Here is a 20,805-nt window from a genome sequence, read left to right on the forward strand (position 1 = left end):
TTTTTATTAGATTCTTCTAATTTCTTTTTTAAGTCCTCTACCTCCATTTCTACTGCTGCTTCTCGTTCTTCCACCTTGTCCATTCTTTTTCCTATTTCTGATATGGTCATATCTATTTTATTCACTTTCTCTTCTGTACTGTTTATTCTTCTTCTTAAATCACTAAATTCTTGTGCTTGCCATTCTTTAAATGAATCCATGTATTCTTTAATAAGAGAAAATATATCCATTGTCTTGCCTTTCCCTTCTTCTTCCATTTCACTGTACTCTTCCTCTTCCTCTGGGTTGGCCATCTGTTGTTTCTTTGTTTTCTTTTTCTTCTCTTCTTTCTTGTTTTCGTTGTCTTCTATGTTCTCCTCTTGCTGCTGCTGTTCTGTAGCTGTCATTGCCGGCTGTGGAGATCGACTCCCCAGCTGGTCGCCCCTCCCTTCGGTGTGTTTTTTTGCATGCGCATCGCGCATGCGCGACTCCTCACGCATGCGCGGTTGCGCACTTTTACTCGGCTCAGCGAGCCATTTTTGTAGTCCACTTTCTACCGACCTGAGGGAGCGGGCTTCTCTCTCCACCGCGGGCCTCTTCGAACAGGTAAGGCCTTCTCCTTCTTCTTCCGTTGTCTTCTCTTCCTCTCTTCTTACCGTTGGTTTCGACTTTTCTTTTTTCGTCGCCATCTTCTTTCCACCTTTATATTCACTTTACTTTAATTTTTATTTTTGTGCCTTTGTGCTTTCCTTTATTTTTTTCAACTTTTCTGGAGAGGGCTGGAGTTCACCGTCCGGCCACTACTCCATCACGTGACTTCCCCGAAGCAATATCCTTGAGGGTGACCCTGTCTGGTTCCAGGCCAGAAACATTCATGAACAGTTGGACCTTGGAGCTAAGAGGCAGTGCGTTAATAGTTCACAGTTAATAATTATTGGGAGGCAGATTAAGGTATGTAATACAATTCATCCTGGGTGAGTTATATATTTGATTTGGGCTTGCTTTCCCCTCAACCAGAAGTCAGCCAGGGTTCGGAAATGCAACTTCACACCTAGGCTAAGTGCAGCAGGTTTGGATCAGGCTGGTTTTGGATAAGCCAAGTTGGGATTTTGCACCAAACTCGACATCTCACCCAATCCACCTGCTACAGGAAGGTAATGGCTTCATTTTCTCTTTTCACAGATGCCGCCAGAAGCCTTTATAGCATTTTTGAGTTTTGTTTGAGACATTGGTCTTCACGCCATCCCTCCTATTTCTCTAAGCCAGGTGTGGTCAACCTTTTAATTTCTAATTTAGACATACTGCACGATAACAGGCCATTTCATCCCATGAGTATGTTCCGGAGGTTAATTTGGCAGCACAGGCCCATGGGCCGAAATGGCCCATTACTGTCCTGAAGGTCTAAATTAAAAATTAAACGGTCGGTTACTCCTGCTCTAAGCTGTGTCCCACACTCCTCTGGCTGAGACAGCAAAGAGGCTTCTGAACAGACCCTCTGTGATTAAAGAAAGGTCACACACCTCACTCCTCCACTTCTAACCTTGAGGCTAAAGACTTCACCTGGTACCAGAGATAGATGGATCAATTATAAAATTCCCAGATCCCTAACTTTGTTATTTTGATAAGAGGTTTGCAAATGCTTAACCCAGCAATCAATAATGCCTGGCAGAGCACAGAAAAGCCATTAATCTTTGAAATCTAGACAAAAAACCTTGGGAAGGCTCACTGCTGTGTGAAATTGCGGGTGTTTGCAACAGAGTTAGTCAGTCCAACTCCAAAATCAACGAGGGTGGATGTTAAAGAAACCGAAAGGTATCAGCTGGGGTGATTTTTAATGTTGTAGGGAGCACTTGTCGGAGGGAGAGCTCCACAAAATGTAGAACCAAGATGCCCAGCTAGATGCCACACTTACTGAGGATATCACTAGGGGAGCGATGGCTCCCCTAGCACAAACATCCACCTTCCAAAGAAAAGCAACAACAAAAATATCTTCCCAACTGCTTTAATGTAGAATAACAAGATTAAAAAGCCTATAACAGGAAGCATATAACTTTAGCTAAATATTGTGGCCTGGAATCTAAACACTTTGATTAAATGACTTGTAATCTTGAATAATTGAACTCTTAGACACAATCTGCTGAAAAATAAAACCTCAAAAGGGAAAAATAAGAAGATAAAGCAGAGTATTATTGTTTGAATTTCCTTGATAGGTAGAGATTAGTGAACCACAACACTCAAAGGAGGCTCCGGATGGGTTTGGAAATATTTGTGAAATGCACAAATATAAATCAGTCACGAGGCCAAAATTCTCTTTCCCACACTAGGAAGGTTTCATTTATTTTCTCTTTCCACATTGTGAGGGATTGTGCCAGTGACCTTTCCCTCACTATGGCCAGGGTCTTAGCTTCCCTGCTATCATTAGTCCCCAGGGAAACAAGCAGAGGAACTGAGGTACAACAGCACAATCACACATGGCAGGCGAACAGCTTCAACTGGCAGTCAAAACCATAAATCAAAAAGATGCATTTACACAACCTCTTTCACAATCCCAGGACACTCTAAAGAACTCCAGTGGCAACAATGCACATTTAAAGTTAGCATGTTCCAAAAATTACTTTCTCAGATGATTTTGGATGAGTACTATCGATCAAGGTTAAGGAGATCTCGTGCTTCCAGAGTTGACAGCATTTTATAGTAAAATCCAAAATGACAGTTCAATAATACCAATTTACCAGCAGGTGCTGAGGTCCCGTTTCTTTGAACACTCAACCTTCCGTCTTAGGGGCCCAAGTGTGATCAATTGGAGGAGCATAGGTTCAGCAGGTCACATCTGCCGTGATCACAGCCTCAAATGTTCCTGAGATTGTGCAGTGTTTAAAATAATGGTTCATTGAACTTCATTGAAATTTAAATTATGAAAGAAAGCATATTATTTTATTTTGATCATTTAACTTTGCTGAAATACGAAGGTTGTCGCAAATTAATCAGTGTTCAAGTTCATTGTCACAAGCACCAAGTGGCAGTGAGAAAGTTCATTTTGCAAGCAGTCTGGCTGGTCAACCAATGCTAAGTAAAGCAGCAAAAAAAAGTACAGAGTAGAGAGTAAAAACACAAAGCTGGAGAAACTCAGCAGGGTCTGCTGACAGGTTTCCATACCTCGACGAAGGGCTTGAGCCCAAAAGGTCCGACGTGTGATATTGAAACTATTATAATCACTTGAGCAACATGAAGATGTCGTTTGTTTTGACTTGTTAATGAAAAGTCCTTTCCAAAGTAGCATTGAGTTTTTCACTGTTTATTTGAACTCTTGAAACAGTAAACTATACTTAAAACAATTAATAAATGGATAATAAACTGTTAATACTTTCAAAGTTACACAGTCAAAGAAATTATCTGAACTGTCTTCATCTTTACTCTGGTCCTACACAGCAAAAACAAAATTCAAAACTAACCTTTCTTCATTTATTAAACACACAGAAATAAACTTTGGCTTAAAGGCTGTTACTGTAGAGACACTCCAGGAATTCATAAACAATATGCTTGCTGCTAGTTTCTTGCAAATATGTGTTTGCAAGTCACTTTTAAGTCATTTTAACTGTTTGCTATGTGAAAGACACTGTTCGACCTGCTGAGTTTCTCCAGTATTGTTTTTACTTCAACCACAGGGTCTGCAGACTTTTGTATTTTACAACAGAGTGGGATCAGACAGAACTAAGGCAACATTATTTTACTCGTGAATCTGATAACGGCAGGAAAGAAGCTACCCTAGAATCTGGTGCACCCTGATCTCACATTCATGAACCTTCTTTCTGATAGGAGGAGGGTGAAGAGAATGCGGCCGGGGTGGGACCAGTCTTTACATATTGGCTGCTTTTACAAAGTAGCAGGAAGTGTATGAGGATGGAGTCAAAAGGGGGGTGGGGGGGTGGTTGTTAAACATCTCACTCCAACTTCAAGAGTAAGATTTGGTTTATTTGAAAATAATCAGCAAGTTCAAGTTTTAAAAAATCAGCAAAGGAGAAATTAGAAATAGGAAGAAAGAGTACCAAACGATGACAAATGAGTGAACATTAAAGGGACATTAGAACAGGTGCCAAAACCTTGACCAGAGGCAAGATTTAAGGAGCACTTGCCGACTGCAGGGACAATGATTACATTTGAAGATGTGAGAGAAGTCCGAACAAGGCAAAAATCCTCGAGGTCTGCAGAACTGGAGGTGAAAGCAGAGAAAGACCAAAAAGGGCAGACTCATGGAAAGGGAGCACAAGGGTTTATGGCTGTCAGTGTCCATACTCTGATGGATGTATGACATTCACAAAGCTGCTCCTTACCTTGCTGTCCAGTTTCTTCATGGTCACCAAATCCAGAGACTTCAGGGAATGGCCAGTGGGAGCGATGAAGTACAGGCAGACATGGATGCGGCTGTCATGGTAGTTGTGTAGAGTGCGCTTTATCTTAAGTTCCTCCTGAAGGTAGGCCTCAAACTGAGCATCAATAAACTCTACGATAGACTTGTAGCTGCAGGTTATAGAGAGCACAACTTTTTAAAAGCCAAAGGAAAATTACAAAGCCATTATGGATTCAATGTAGAAAAGAGATCTGAACAGGCTACTTGAGTTGAGACAAACAAAGGAAATAGTCTATCAAAGAGGCATATGTCACCCATCCCACTGTCAGGCAGACATAAGGGTGCAACACTGGTAGGGCCACAGTCTGGGCTCCAATTCGGATGGGTCCCAGGTCTTGTACATTGGAGTTGCCGATTATGACCAAATATCACAAAGCATTGTTGGAGGAAGAAATTCAAGAACACCTCAGATCTGCTCAACTTGTGACTTCAAAGCTAATCCTTTCACTTGCCAAACATCATCCCGGCAAATCTTACTTGTACATTCTGCATCTTGCCATAAAGTCTGCAATCCCTTTGGATCATCACAGCCAGAGCTTCTACTTGGGAATCTCTTTTGATATCAGAATTATTTCCACGCCTACATTTCAATACTGTGATTCTGGTAACAGGGGCACTGCAGGGGTCTCTCATTCTGGTACCAGGGGCTCTGCAGGGGTCACTCATTCTGGTACCACGGGCTCTGCAGGGGTCACTCATCCTGGTACCATGGGCTCTGCAGGGGTCACTCATCCTGGTACCAGGAGCCCTGTAGGGGTCACTCATCCTGGAACCACGGGCTCTGCAGGGGTCACTCATTAGCTTTTGCATCAAAGGAATGGATATTTGGCTAAATGTTAACACCATAAGATCAAGGAGCAGAATTAGGCCATTCAGCCCATCAAGTCTTCTCCACCATTCAAATCATGGCTTATGTATTTTTCCTCTCAACCCCATTCTCCTGCCTTCTCTCATAACTTTTGAAACTCCTACCTGTCAACCTCTGCTTTAAATCTACCCAATGATTTGACCTCCATAACCATGTGTGCAATTCCACAGATTCACTACCCGCTAGCTAAAGAAATGTCTCATCTCTGTTCTACAGGGACATCTTTTCATTTTGAGGCTGTGCCCTCTGGTCCAGGACTCCCTAACTACTGGAAACATCTAGTCCACATCCACTCCATCAAGCTCCTTCAACATTCGGAATGTTTTAATGATATCCCTCCCACTCCTCTCTTCACCCTTTCTGGTATTAAACTGTACCTTCATCAGTCTCACAGCCCACAAGATTGCAGGTGTAGTACGAGCAAAACATGCACAGCCCTGCTGAAGATGTTTTGAGTTAAACTGTTTAGCATCGGAATTAACATACAGAATAAAATATTACAAAAAAGAGTCATTTCTGACCTTTCATCCTTGTTAATTTGGTCCCCAAATCCCACGCTGTTTACAATGGACAACTTCAGGCGGACATTACTCTCCTGCAGTTCATAGCTGCTGGATTTTATGTGGACTCCCGGCTGATTGTGTGCAACTGGATCACTTTCCAACTTGATGTTGAACAGGGTGTCCATTAAGGTGGACTTTCCAAGACCAGTTTCACCTACATGCAAAGAAGGGTCAAAGCATGAAATAAACAATGCTGTCCAAGCAAGGTGTTCCTAGTGACCAATCCTACCAGCCGCACAGATGGATCAGCAGTGGGAAACAAGCAGGCCAAAGTAGAACTGTTTCACCTGGATGGCATGGAGTTACTGGATAAGGCAACAGCTTTCAGGGAACGCCAATCAGGCCTGCAATTAAAACAATTCTCAAACAAGAGCTAGACTATTTGCTTTTTACCTTCCAAAAGCAATTGGATGGGGAGGAAATATTTTCCTGGCATCTTAAAAAGGGACTTAAGATAATGGAACAAAATGCACACAAAAAGAATCTCAGCCTCACTTTACAAAATCCTGTACATAACTAAAGGATATTTGTTAAACATCAAGGTCCCAATATTTATGTAAAATACTCGAGATACAAAAAACATCTTTGTCACACAGTACAACAGGTTCCACTTGATACGAGTTTTACTGTGACATTGAACTGAAATGAAGCCAACACTTGTACATTGAAGGCTGGACTCACGAATTTAAATTTCATGTCTTTGAAAGGATGGTCCTAACCAGACCTCATGGCACTATTCTCGCGGGACAATTATTGGGAAGGGGAAAAGTAGCCAAGGGTGGAGGAGGAACAAGCATTAACACTGCATTTCCCCCTCCCCATTACCAACACAAGCCTGTATGCAGACGAGAAGCTACAAAACACATCGCTTCCGAGTTACAAACTGTGCCATGTGCTCATCTCAGAGACCTGCCCCAGGCGGCATAATCACCAACCACTGGTGGGTAGGCACCTTTCAGCATTGGTGCAGCTCTTTCTGCAAGTGTGGGACAAATTACGCTGAACTTCACATCAGGTTCTGGAGATCCTAATCAGTCAGTTAGTGAGTTTTGGGGGAAAAACGGAAAATCTTCCTGCCAAGACTCCTGATACACGCCAGTTGCAGGGCACTCTGCTTCCCGAACTGCCTCCACACCAGCCTCTCAAATGAAGAGGTCATGGTCAAGATAGTCCCAATTGCCTGTGGGAAAACTCCTTGCAAACTAACTGCTGTAAACATCTGTGAGAAACTGCACCCAGGCAATTTATAAATAACTACTCAGTTCTAAAACTGGGATTCACTAAATCAACAGCATGCCCTCCAGCAATAGAACATCCCAACTCCTGATAAAAAGTTATGGTTAAAGATCCCCTAAGGAGTACTGACCTCAACATATCCTGAAACGTTCAAGGCAGCGAGAGAGTGTTTTAAACCAAAGCCAGAGACAGAATAAACCGGCGGTTCTCAACCATTTTCGATCTAAGGCCCACCTGGCTTTTAGCCACAGCCCACGTGCTAACGATTCAGCAATATTTTCAAGTCAAAGGCAACTCTGTAAGAAACACATCTTTATCTAATTTAAGTAATTTATTTAATATTTTTAAAGAACAAAAAACACTGCAAGCATACACGGAATTAAAAACTTGAAAACATGCAATAGCCCACTGGTCACGGCCCACTGGCTGGGTACCACTGGTCACGGCCCACTGACTGGGTACCACTGGTCACGGCCCACTGACTGGGTACCACTGGTCACGGCCCACTGACTGGGTACCACTGGTCACGGCCCACTGACTGGGTACCACTGGTCACGGCCCACTGACTGGGTACCACTGGTCACGGCCCACTGACTTTCAGGTTGGAATGACATAATGAGTTGAGTGCCCCAGGATCAATTCTGACCAAAAACTGAGCTGTTAGAGGAACTCAGCAGGTCAGGCAACATCCACAGATAGAAAGTATCAGCCAACGATTCTGATTAGGAACCTATATCGAGGCCAGACCTCGATAATGTGCATAGAGTTCCTTCTACAGCTCGCTGCTTGCTCAAGATTCCAGTATCTGCTGTCTTGGGGCTTCTCTAATTCTTGTCCCTAAGTTAATAGCTATTTCTTTTAATGAACTGAATCAGAGTTAGTTAATGACACCATATAACCATTCACAGCACAAAAAGAGGCTAGTTCGTCCCTTCTAGTCTGTGCCGAACATCTTCTCCCACCTAATCCCACTGGCCCATATTTGGCCCATAACCCTCCATATCTCTCCCATCCATAAACCTATCCAACTTTTCCTTAAATATTAACATCAATCTTGCTTCTACCACCACTGCCGGAAGTTCATCCCACACCCCCACCCCCCTCTGCGTGAAGAAATTCCCCCTCATGTTTCCCCTTTTACTCTTAATCCATCCCTTCTTGTTTGAATCTCCTCCACTCTCAGTGGAAAAAGCCTATCCACAATGGCTCTATCTGTCCCCCTTATAATTTTGAATACCTCTATCAAATCACCTCTCAATTCGTCTATGCTCCAGCAATTCTAGGTGGGAGTGTGGATTGTGATAGGGGTGTTAGGACTTTACAACAGGAGATAGAAAGGTTGAATAAGTGGCTGAAAAGTTAGGAAAAGGGGTTTAATTTGGTGCTTTAGTAAGAAGAATCAAAAGACAATACAGTAAAAATCGCCATTATCCGGAATTCAAGCAACCGGCATCCTCAAGCAAGCAGCTAAAAACTTGTGAACAATAAAAAGGTAAAAAAATACAAAAGTTTAAAATTGGCACCCCCCACCCCAGCAGTTAGTTCATCAATCCATGCAACACACAATCTCAAGCAAACAGAAAATTCACTTATCCAGCATCTACCAATGCCCACAGGTGCTGGAAACTGGGGGTTTACTGCATAATCTTTTTCAATCTGGTTAAGTACAGAGGGATTGAAGCCCATAGACGTAGCAAAACAGGAGTGCAAATCCACGAGGGGTGGAGTTTAGAGATAGGGAACTGTTACCAGTGAGGCTACACCCAGTGTATGATTTATAGGAGATACCAGCATTGGAGGCAGTTAAGAGATCCAGAAGCAGAAAAAGAAACAGGAAGTAGGAACTTGGAAGACCGAAATGTACAAGATTGTGAGCATGTAATGACATCAGGATGATGGTGCTAATGGGAGATGTGAATAAGGGCAAGGTTAAGGAGCGGGTATTTCAAACAAAAGTACTTGAATTACTTGTGCCTGAAGATGACAAACCTCTGGAAATGTCCATCCTGAGAGTTGAGGAGCTGGATTATTGGAGACATTTTGAGGTTCCAAAAGATTCGAGTTGGGGAACTGTCACAGAAGGGGAAGGGAAGGCAGATCAACCACGATCCTATTCAATAGTAGGGTAGGTTTGAGGTTCAAGCAGCCTCTGCTGCTCCATTACATTCTAACCCAATCCGATACCTGATTCCAGGAGTACAAGCAGTTCAGGAAAGGGAACTTCCTCCCAAATTCTGGCATCTTCTCAGTTTTCCAAGTCAAGGAAAACCTTTCATTTAAATGTGCTGTCTGGCTGCCGATGCGATTGGCTGCTTTAGGATAACCTCTTGCAGTTGACCATGAGGATTCCAATGCGAGGTGGGATGTCAATGTCTGTGGCTGATGGTACATGATTTATAAAGCAGCAGCTCTAAGGGTAGAGTTCAAGTGCCAGCCCCATTATCTCTTTGGCAAAGGCATGTCAAAGGTTCGATCCCCCACTACAGATTCAATCCTTTCCCAGCTGCCCCAATGCAGCAGTCCCCCCACAATGCCCGGCTGCCCCAACACAGCAGTCCTGCCATGACGCCCAGCTGCCCTAATGCAGCGGCCCCCCCCCCCCCGCAACATCCGGCTGCCCCAAACGCAGTGGGCCCCTCCATGATTCTCAGCTGCCCCAATGCAGCGGCTCCCCGCGACTCCTGGCTGCCCCAACACAGCGTCCCCCGCAACATCCAGCTGTCCCAATGCAGCAGCCCCCTCGCCCATCTGTATTGGGAAGGGTTGTGGCTGTCACATGACAGCACTTCCCCCAATCTAGTTGGAGGACACACCAACTGCCAATCATGGTTTGGTCTTGCCCCACCCATTAGTGCACACCTTGCTATTTTGTCCATGTAAATTACCTGGGCTGGACTCTCCAGCCTGCCTGTACTTAGCCTTGGACAATTGGCTGTTGTAATTGGATTAAGCCTCCAGGAACCAAGCCATTGGTCTCCTGCTAATGACCTGGGCTTGGTCCTCCAGCACTATAAAAGTGCCATGTGTTCTTTGTTCTCGCTCTTTTGCCATCTTCAAGGGACCACTATGCTTTACTCCAGGCTGAGGAATATGGAAAGGTGCTGAACAAATTGTTGGGGAGCTGTGCACTAAATAGGGTTTGGAGCATTCATTATTGTCCCTAAATAGCAAAGAGCCATGTCTGCAGAGTCAAAGGGTGGTAGGCACCATAGTGACTCTTTCCTTGGTTGATTGTGTGTATGCAGTTTATTCCTATGTTCATTGCTAGTTGCCTGTGTGTTTAATCGCTTACCGGCTTTTTCCTACCATCACGAATAAACTGTATGTATTCAATTCACTGTTTGCTAACTTTTCCCACGGCTGTTGTAAAGTGTGTGTTGCATCAGTTACCATTTCCCACACTTGCCTTCTGTAAATAAAATCCTTCCCTACCAATCCTGTGTCCAGAGTCCTTGCCTTTGAGACCTCACAAACCTGTTTCCTCACTCACAACAACCATCTTAACTGTACAAGTCAATGTCAAATGCAAAAACGAAACCGAAAATGCTGGAAATACTCAGGTTAGGCTGCATCTGCAGAGCAGGTAATGGAGATTATTTCAGGTGATGATCCCCTTCCAAATCAGGACTGTACACTTAAGTCTGACTTGTTTACTGAATAATGACAACAAGAGGTGCATAGCCCCACACCATTACAACACTTCATCGTATACAGGCCATTCAGCCCATCAGGTCTTTGCCAGCATTCAGCACAATCCCACCCCCTCTTATTTCCCTAAAACATATCCCCTTTCACTTGTCCAGCAACATCCACTACCCCCCAATGAGTCTCGTACCACCCACATAGGGAACAACTTGCAGTGACTAGCCCGACCAATCAGCATGTCTTTACCACATGGGAGGAAACCCACTCAGTAACAGACAAAATGCAGATTCCACAAAGACATTAGAGGTCCACTGAGTAGAGAGAATCGATTGGGTGGAATGTCAGGTTCAGATATCACAGCATGAACATTGTAATGTTCATTTATTATCAGAAGAGAGGCTCATTTATTCCTTATGTGCACAGATCTTCAGGGGAAAACACCCACAGTTATGCTCCTCTCTGCCACATTCAATGACTTTTGACCCATTTGTCCCTCACATTCAGCAAACTATGGAAGTTATTGGGTGAATTTAAGCTGGAGAATGATTAGCTAGGACATCATAGTTTATGGGGAGAAGGTCGCATAGTGGGGCTGAATGGGGAAAATGGATCAGCCCATGATAGAATGGCAGGGCAGACTTGATGGGCTGAATAGCCAATCTCTGCTCCTATCTTTTATGGTCTGGAGTGTCCAAGACTGTTCCCAGAAACTCATGACACACAGGAAACTCCAGACATTGGAATCTGAAGCCAAACACAACCTGCTGGAGGAACTCAGTGGATCGAGGAGGATCAGTGGGAGGAAAGGAATGGTTAACATTTTGTCTGTTCTTTTTGACCCAAAAACACAGCCATTTTACAAGGTAACAAAAATGGGTAAACCTCGTAAGTGTGCCTATTTGACCTCAATTATTTTAAATTTGGACCTACAGCATGGTACTAGGCCCTTCTGATGCACAAGCCAGTAGTGCCCAATTAACATACAACACCCATACATCTTGAAGGGTGGGAGGAAACCAGAGGGCCTGGAGGAAGCCCATGGCGACTGGAGAGACCGTATAGACAGTGGCAGATCCAAACTCGGGTTGCTGGCCTTGTAACAATATGGTGCTAACTGCTACCCTAACCGTACTACCTTGTAAATCTTCAAATCTTACCCCCGTCCCATCGTAGACTTTAGTCATTTCTTGACACAAACCCTTCCCAACAGCCGTAGGTGACCCAGTAAAGCAAATGTTCCCTGATGTGCTTGGCTAAAATAAACACCTGAAGTTAAACAAGAACATCTACAGACGTTGGGGTTGTGTGCACTGCACCAACGTGCTGGAGAAACTCAGCAGGTCACACAGCATCCACAGAAAGTAAAGGGGAACCAACGTTTCAGGCCTGGGCCTTTCGTCAGGCATCTTGGGCCCAAACACTGGTTACCTTCACTTCCTGTTCCTGGTGCCTGACCTGCCGAGTTTAAATTGAAACATTCAGCATGGTAACAGGGCCACAAGTCCAAATACACCCCATTAACCTACAACCCCCTTAGTTTTGAAAGACGGGAGAAAATTCCCAGACACGGGGAGAAACTCCTTCCAGACAGCACTGATTTCAAACTCGGGTTGTGGGCACCGTTTTCCAGCATGTTTGTATAATGCAGTAAATACCTGAAAAATGTTCACATACCTCTTCACTCTTTCAACTGTGACAAGAGAGACAATATCCTGCTACTCATGTGTAGCCCACATGCTCTAGAATGGTGTACACTTGGTTACACAGTGTAGAGACAATTGAACCAGATAACTTCACTTTTACACAAGTTGCCATCTCTGGCTACAGAACCTACCACAAATATTTAAGACAGAACAATTTCATGAATTGTACTAGCAGCAACATCTTTGCAGTTAAGCTTTGAAGTGGCTTAATTTTTAGACTTGCTCATCACCAAACCTTCCTCCTCACACTAACTCAGAACTGTTGCTGATGTTCCCCTCGCCTCCAAATCACTTCCACCACAGGGCAGAAAATAACCTCGCTGCTTCCAATCTCTCTGCAGCCGTGAGTGATTCAGTTACTGCTCCTCCAACGTTTATCTGCCCACAAATGTCTGGGTGTCAACCCAGAACTCTCCATCACTCCTCTAATCCCACACCTCCTCCTACCCACAAACTTTCCACTAACATCTATGTGTAACAGCCCACTAACATCCACATTAAAAATTTCCTCCCCCTTTCACACAAATTTGATTTTTACATGCTGGCTCTGCATTATGGAAAATGGCAAAACAGATGGTTTGAGGAACACAACTCCTCCATTTCATCCTGTAACCCTGGGGTCACTTGCATTCGCAATGAACAACTGTTTCCTTCACTGGAACCTCCAGAGTCTTCTTCTTCCTCACAGAGCTGACGAGCAGCACCTTTCAACCAGATCAGTAACATCAGCACAAAGCACCCCACCATGCACTCAAGGAAGAGCAGGGGTATGATCCCTGCAACTTGGTTAACATTTCACCCCCAGATGACCCTCATATTATTGTGGGGCTTTGTTGCTGCAACGTCTACATTTCGTGATTGGTAAAGTAACCCATGAGTTTCCAATGTGCTGTGAAAGGAAACCTGGAAATGCAAATCCTTCTTTTCAATGATCGGTCGTCTCTCTCCCATCCTAATCAATCAGCTGGAGGAGAACTCAGCAGATAAAGCAGTAGCAGGGTTTTGGCTGGAAACATCGACAATTCGTTCTCTCCCACTGATACTGCTCCACTTGTTGAGTTGCTCAGCGGATCGTGTTTAGTTTCAGTCGGGCATCTGCAGTGTCCAGTGTCCCTCCAATTCACACGTCCATCCTCACCGACCACCGCCTCACCCTTTGGCTTCAAGAGATCTGCTATCTTTATCACAATCATCCTATGGGACATAATGTTCCCTCCCCATTTCTCAAATCATACCCAGCATTTTGTGATCAAAGCCCAAGCTATTACAGTGATTACTTATGTCTGGAAAAGGGTAGAAGAAAAAAAATTGTAGGATATACAAGCCAGAGAAGAAAGGGCAGGCACGGGGCCGAAGGGCAAGCACGGGGCCGAAGGGCAGGCACAGGGGCCGAAGGGCAGGCACAGGGGCCGAAGGGCAGGCACAGGGGCCGAAGGGCAGGCACAGGGGCCAAAGGGCAGGCACAGGGGCCAAAGGGCAGGCACAGACCCAAAGGGCAGGCACAGGCCCAAAGGGCAGGCACAGGCCCAAAGGGCAGCCCACAGTAGGGTACCATTAAATAACCCCATAAGAATGATGAAAGTTGACAATGCTTGTACTGAAAACAATCACAAATTCTCAATAGACATCTGATCACATCAGTTTTTTTAAAATTTACAACAGAGAAGAAGCAAATTCTAGTTATTTAAATCTGTGCCACCCATTACACCCAAATTAACCTATAACGTCCCATACGTTTTGAAGGATGGGAGGAAACCCACAGATATGGGGAAGCATGCAAACTCCTTACAGACAGTAGTTGATTCTAACCTGGGTCACTGGTGCCGTAATTCTTCTGGCTATCCATCCCATGGTTGCTTAGAGTCAGTGTGTGGGGATTGATAGGAGGATACCCCACTCCTCAGAAAGGAACTGTGTGTGCATGAATGGAATTAGCAAGTAAGGGGTTGCATGGGTCCAGACCCACCCTCTTGACTTCCCCTCCCAGATCCAATGGCATGGTGAGGTCCAAGACGGCTGGGGGAAGTTCTGTTGCAGTGAATAGCCAGACCAAACTTCGATGCAAGGGACGCCCTTTCTGCGCTTCATGGCATGTGTTCGCTAGATGGCCATTGACCCTTCCAGAGGGTTCATCCGCCCTTTGACAGGGTTTGTTTTTAATCCTGCAGGGTGTTTCTCCACCCTCCTCATCAAGCCAGCCTGGTGGGGGAGCCCGTTCAGTCACCGACCACCCGACAGGTAGTACTGGGTTACATGGTACCAGCAGCACTCAGATGAATGGCCTGCTGTAATAGCGCCATGGTAACCACGATGCCAACCATGTGGCCCAATGCTGCACTTTTATCCCTCCCTAATGCTTTGAATCCCTCAAATTAATTATATCCAAATCATTTTCTCTATTGTTGGTGAATGGAGCTAGTATTCCCTGTTCCTTTTGGGAGCGAGGGATGAGCTTGGTTCCAGCACTTGCCAAACCTCCCAAAAACAATGCATCTGGTTGCAAATTGTAACATGCCAAATTCTGAGTGGAGCAAAGGGCAGGACAGAGATTGGGATGGAGCAACCCCTGAGTCCCAGCCCAGGAAACCCAGTGGGAGTGAAGAACACTCTGATGCAGTACTGCCCCATCATTGGTTCCATCCCAGAAACCGATCAATGACAGATCCTCTGAACCCACACCAATGACCATTCTTCTCATTTACAGCAAGAACCACAATATTAATTGCTTGTTCACTTGCATTCACCCTACAGTCCCCACTTTTTTTTTAATTCCTCTCCCCATGGAAATATTTCTGGGTCAGAAGGCCAGCTCCAACATGAAAAACACTGGAAATCTTCTCACAGAATCAGCATCTTCAAGCAAAAAGGGTTTGGAGCCCAAATTGTGGAAAATTTATAACAGAGGCAAGTTAGCAATGTCTCTTCAGGGAGGCCTACTCCAGTCAGTACAGATGATTCCAGGGCAGATCCCACTCAGTACCCAGTGGGAATGTTCATACAACCCAGTAACATGCACTGAAACCAATGTGAACACCAGGAAAGTTTTGTGGATAAGGTATTGCTAAGATCATGAAGAATATATGGGCAATGTTATCTAAAATGCAGTGTTAGTGGAGAGAGGGTCTGACATTTCAGGTAAGCTTTAATATCAATGTTATACATCAGAGATGATCAACAGTCTGTTCAAAAGTAATCTATTTTCCTGAATTGGATTGTAATAGAAAAGATTTGTTAACATAGCACTTTTCATATTTCCTATGGGATGTTAAAAGCATTTTACAACTAATCAAATATCCACAGCACAATTTTTTTTGGTAATTTAGTAAAGACAGCAATTTGCATACCCCTCACAAAAATCAAAACTGAAGAGAATGTCAAGTCAGGCTGAATACTGACCAAAATGATGAACAGAGCTGCATTTTTCTACTTTAAAACCATTCCTTGGGATTCTTCACATTCAGCTGAGGGAGCAGATTCCAAAAGGCAACATCTCTGGCACCTAATCTGCTCTCTGCATTACACTGGAGTGCCAGCCGACATTGCTGGGTTGTTGACTATCCAATAGGACTTGAACTCTGAACCTTGTGAATGCAAGGGAAGAGTGCTGCCAACCAAGAAACAGCTGGCACACAGCACTCGGTGGACTTGTGGGTGAAGAGTCTCTAAGACGAACAGGTAGCCGCCTGGGATGACTTGGCACTAAGGCAGCTTCCATTTATTTTCACACTTTTATTCAGAGTACATTGACAAATATGATGAAACAAACCCATGGTTCTCTTGCCCTTTTTGTTCTGTTCTTACTGGGAAACACTGGCTTCCTTTTATATATACACAGATACCCGACAAAGGCATTTCAGAGCAAGAGGATGGGCGATTGGTAGAGATGGCCAAGGAATACACAAATTGAATAGCAATGGGAAATGAAGGAAGGAGTTCTTCTTGGGTGTCAGCCACACACACACTGCAAGACTTTGTGTTCAGCAGCATGTTGTCACAGGACACAGAGCTGCAGTTGTTTTCAAAGCCTGACGACTTTCATAGTCTGAACGGCATAGAGGGATGTGAAGGTGTCTGTGTGTGTGTGTGTGCGCATAAAAATAAAAAACAAAGAAAAAAAGGGGTTAACTACTAGAACTGCAGAACATTGCAGCTCAGTAGCAGGCCCATCAGCTCATCTAGTCTGTGGCAAAGTATCATTTTGCCTCATCTCCAAACCTCTCCCATCCATGTTCCTATCCAAATTTTTCATAAATGTTGAAATCGAGCCTGCATTCATCACTTCAGCTAGTAGCTCGTTTTACACTCTCACCACTCTGTGCGTGAAGAAGATCCCCCACAAAATTCTCACCTTTCACACTGTAGTTCTTGTCCCAGAGATAGAAATCAGAATGCAACAAGTATTTCAGGCACAATCAGAGCAGCCGAGATTTCAACTGATGAATATTTCATTTTAAACCAAAAATCCAAGAATGAGTGGCATTCTTTTAAAAAAATAAGAACTCACCATTCCATTGAGAATAGATTCTGTTCAACTGAGACAGTTGCCCAACACTGCCCTAACTAAACCTGCTGCACACACCTCAGCTCTTGGCAACTGTTCAATGGAAAAGAGGATTGGAGAAATAGAGCCTGCTCGCTGCCAATCCTGACCCAGTCGACACACAGAAATGCAGCAGCCATTTCAGGCCCACAAGGTAATTCCCAAGTGGGATTGCCAATGAATAGACTTATAGTCCTTGCCTGCAATGTCTCCACACCACTAATTGGAATTCGGTCAGAGTACTGCATTTTTGGCAGTCAATTAGCTCTCAAAATATAAATAGTAAATATGTTCATGTTGCCTTGAGCTAAATAAATCCATTTGCCTCAAAAGCAATTCTCAGCCCTTGATTGATGGGTAGAAAAGGTCAGAAGTAAATGTTATCATTTTCCGATCAATACAACTCCAGCAAAAACTTGAGCAGATTTCAACGAGATTGGACACAAGGACACACTTTGATCACAGAGTTCAAGGAACGTTAACAAAAACAGATTCTCACGCATACCTCAGCAGATTCAAAATTAAACCTCAACCTCACAGAGGTACAGCTGCTCAAGCCTCCTGCCTCACAGACCCAGAAACCCGGCTCCAATTTTATCCACAGATGATGTCCATGTGGAGTTTGCATGTTCCCTCTGGGTGCTCCAATTTCCTCCCATATTCTGAACAGCTGCGGATTAGCAGATTAATTTGCTGCTCTAAATTGCACGTTGTGTGCTAGGTGAGCAGTAGAATCTGGGGGAAGTTGACAAGAATGTGGGGAGAATAAAAATGGGATTCATTGTCATCATTGTGGCCATCCCTCAAGGTCGAGGATGATGGACTTCATTCCGTGGATCTTTTTATGGCTCTCAAGTGGCTTATGAGTCCAATCTTGGCTTTGAAAAATCTTCCGCGTCCAGGACAGGTCGTTCCAGACGGCAGATCGGGCTTTGGTCGTTGCTGCCTCTCTTCCCATTTACTTCTTTTTTCTTCTAGTTCTGCACATCTGTTGGCTTCGAAAGTAGCTGTTCCTTCTCGGATGATGGTTTGCCAGAGTTTCCTGCCCTTGGCATTGTTTTCCCAATTATTGACATCGATGTTACATTTTTTCATGTTGGATTTTAAGACGTCTTTGAATCTCTTCTGTTGTCCACCTCTTTTAAATTTGGTGACTTTAAGGTGGAGTAGAAGATTTGTTTCAGCAGACGTTCGTCTTCCATCTGAACAACATGACCCCTCCATCTTAGTTGGTTCTTAATAATGTCGACTTCAATGCTTGTATAGCACGCTGATGTTAGTTCTTCTATCTTCCCAGCTGATAGTTAAGATGTTTCGAAGACAGCATTGATGGAACTTTTCAAGACGGGACGGGGCTTCGCTCTGTGTGACGGGACGGGGCTTCGCTCTGTGTGACGGGACGGGGCTTCGCTCTGTGTGACGGGACGGGGCTTCGCTCTGTGTGACGGGACGGGGCTTCGCTCTGTGTGACGGGACGGGGCTTCGCTCTGTGTGACGGGACGGGGCTTCGCTCTGTGTGACGGGACGGGGCTTCGCTCTGTGTGACGGGACGGGGCTTCGCTCTGTGTGACGGGACGGGGCTTCGCTCTGTGTGACGGGACGGGGCTTCGCTCTGTGTGACGGGACGGGGCTTCGCTCTGTGTGACGGGACGGGGCTTCGCTCTGTGTGACGGGACGGGGCTTCGCTCTGTGTGACGGGACGGGGCTTCGCTCTGTGTGACGGGACGGGGCTTCGCTCTGTGTGACGGGACGGGGCTTCGCTCTGTGTCCCCACCCCAGGTGTGTGTGACGGGATGGGGCTTTGCTCTGTGTGATGAGACGGGGCTTTGCTCAGTGTGACGGGACGGGTCTTCGCTCTGTGTGACGGGACGGGTCTTCGCTCTGTGTGACGGGACGGGGCTTTCCTCTGTGTGATGGGATGGGGCTTTGCTCTGTGTGATGGGATTGGGCTTTGCTCTGTGTGACGGGATGGGGCTTTCCTCTGTGTGACGGGACAGGGCTTCGCTCATTGTGACGGGACGGGGCTTCTCTCTGTGTGACGGTGCTGCGTTCCTCCTGCAGATTGCATCTTGGTTTTGCCAGTGGGGTCACTAGGGTTGGAGCCACCCAGTGCGGTGACTCATGGTATCACCCTCATAACCCACCCCAATGGGCCTCCTCCTGTACCAGGACCAGGCAGAATCCTTAATCTTTTTGGTACTAATATTATTCTTTATCTGGCTGTAAGGGGGGCATTTTAATCACATTTTCTTTTTTATTACATGACAATAAAATAATCTTGATCAGGTTTAATAGGATCAAATCTAAATGATATAAAGAATGGAATCAAGTTCCACCATCAGATCTATTTAGTTTATGAAAGTTAATATTGAACTTGTTTATGTTGCCAACATAGCTGTCATTACGATGAAGGGGTAATAAAAATTGGCGATCGTGCGCAAGGGAATTCCAGAAGTATTGGTTTGAGTCGAGCAGAACTTTTGACATGGAAAGATTTAAATTATGATCAATAAACTGAGTCAATACAGCAGAGTCTCACAGCATCACATCTGGGAGAAGGGAATAAAACACTGGGCTTTACAGAATAAAGGATATGGTCTGCCCTGCCGTTTCCAACGAGCCACACCTTCTCGATGCTAAATCCAAAGGATTCGTTTTCCCTGAAGATTATAAATTTACTACATCTAATAAGAAAGTACAACATGAGGACTTCAGTGGAAAGAATCAAGTGGTGCAAACACATCACACCCAGAAATGTCAATAAATTGATTCCCTTGAAAAGTTAATAACAACATTCAACAACAGAATGCGCGAGGGATAGAGGGATAAGGATTGTATGTAAGCAGAAAAGTTTGAGTTTAATTTGGGTATCATGTCTAGCACACACATGTTGGCTGAAGGGCCTGCTCCATGACCCAAAAGCCAGTTATTAAGTCATTCCATGTATGGGGGCTCCAAATGTGTTGGCAGTAGAATTACAATTCACCATTGAAATCAAAGTCCCACTTCGTGGTGTTCTGAATGCTTCCATTGATTTTGTGTCATGTTGATTGAAGCATCTCATGAGGTTTGGAGGAGGTGAAAGTTCAACCAGTTAACAAAAAAAAATTGGAAATTCCCACACACAAGGAAGAAGTGCCGACTTTCTGCCTCTGCGTCGTGACTCATTTCCCCCCCCCACTTTAAAATTAAATATACAGAAGTGAAACTGAAAACTCACTCAAACTTCAGAACTCATTGCAACTTCCACAGAATCTACAGGCCTTAAACAGCGACGGAATTAGAATTTTCACATGACAGGACCCCTGAGAACAAGCATCCCCACCAGGAACTTCCCTCACTGAATATAATCCAGAAGCCCAACCTTACACTGCTCAGTTCCAAATCTGGACTTTGCCCAAAATACTTTGATAGTAAAGACTTATTTATAGGAAGCCTCTTACACTCTTGGGACTTGCCACAAAGTACCTCCTGTGTCTGAAAACAGGCTTCTCAGCATTCAGCTCCCACCCTCTGGCACAATCCCAATGAGTGCACAATCGCCACCACAAGCAAACTGCACAACACTCAGCCTTCAGTTCTTCGCACATCCAGAGCCTTTACATCAACATGCTTGCTTTGGTTCTTGAATCCCTGGCAAACTTCCAGAAAATTAAACAATTTGTATCCCTGCACGCATCTTATTTGCGTAGCATATTCCTTTCTAAAGCACTCAGCCTCGACCCTCATTAAATTAGATCGGTCTTCTCTTTAGGAATTCTGCAAAGACAGACAAGTCAACTGATTATCCAAAATGGTCAGGACCGGGCCTACGTCAGATAAACAATATTTTCAGTGAAAACAGCCCAGTAGCAAAAGCAAAT

At 44.6% G+C, this 20,805-nt stretch overlaps 1 protein-coding gene across 4 annotated transcripts in view; it reads right to left on the bottom strand.

Annotated features, from left to right (window-relative positions):
- Positions 1-20,805, bottom strand: part of septin6 (septin 6) — a 72,942-nt gene that overhangs the window by 22,815 nt on the left and 29,322 nt on the right. For all 4 annotated transcript variants that reach the window (XM_069892640.1, XM_069892642.1, XM_069892641.1 and 1 more), the window contains exons 3-4: positions 5,777-5,972; positions 4,311-4,497 (exon numbers count right to left, since the gene is read on the bottom strand). In XM_069892640.1, the coding sequence (XP_069748741.1) occupies positions 4,311-4,497; positions 5,777-5,972 (383 nt within the window). The remainder of the gene's footprint in view (positions 1-4,310; positions 4,498-5,776; positions 5,973-20,805) is intronic.

Source organism: Narcine bancroftii, chromosome 8 (assembly GCF_036971445.1).
Source record: "Narcine bancroftii isolate sNarBan1 chromosome 8, sNarBan1.hap1, whole genome shotgun sequence".
Taxonomy (NCBI): domain Eukaryota; kingdom Metazoa; phylum Chordata; class Chondrichthyes; order Torpediniformes; family Narcinidae; genus Narcine; species Narcine bancroftii.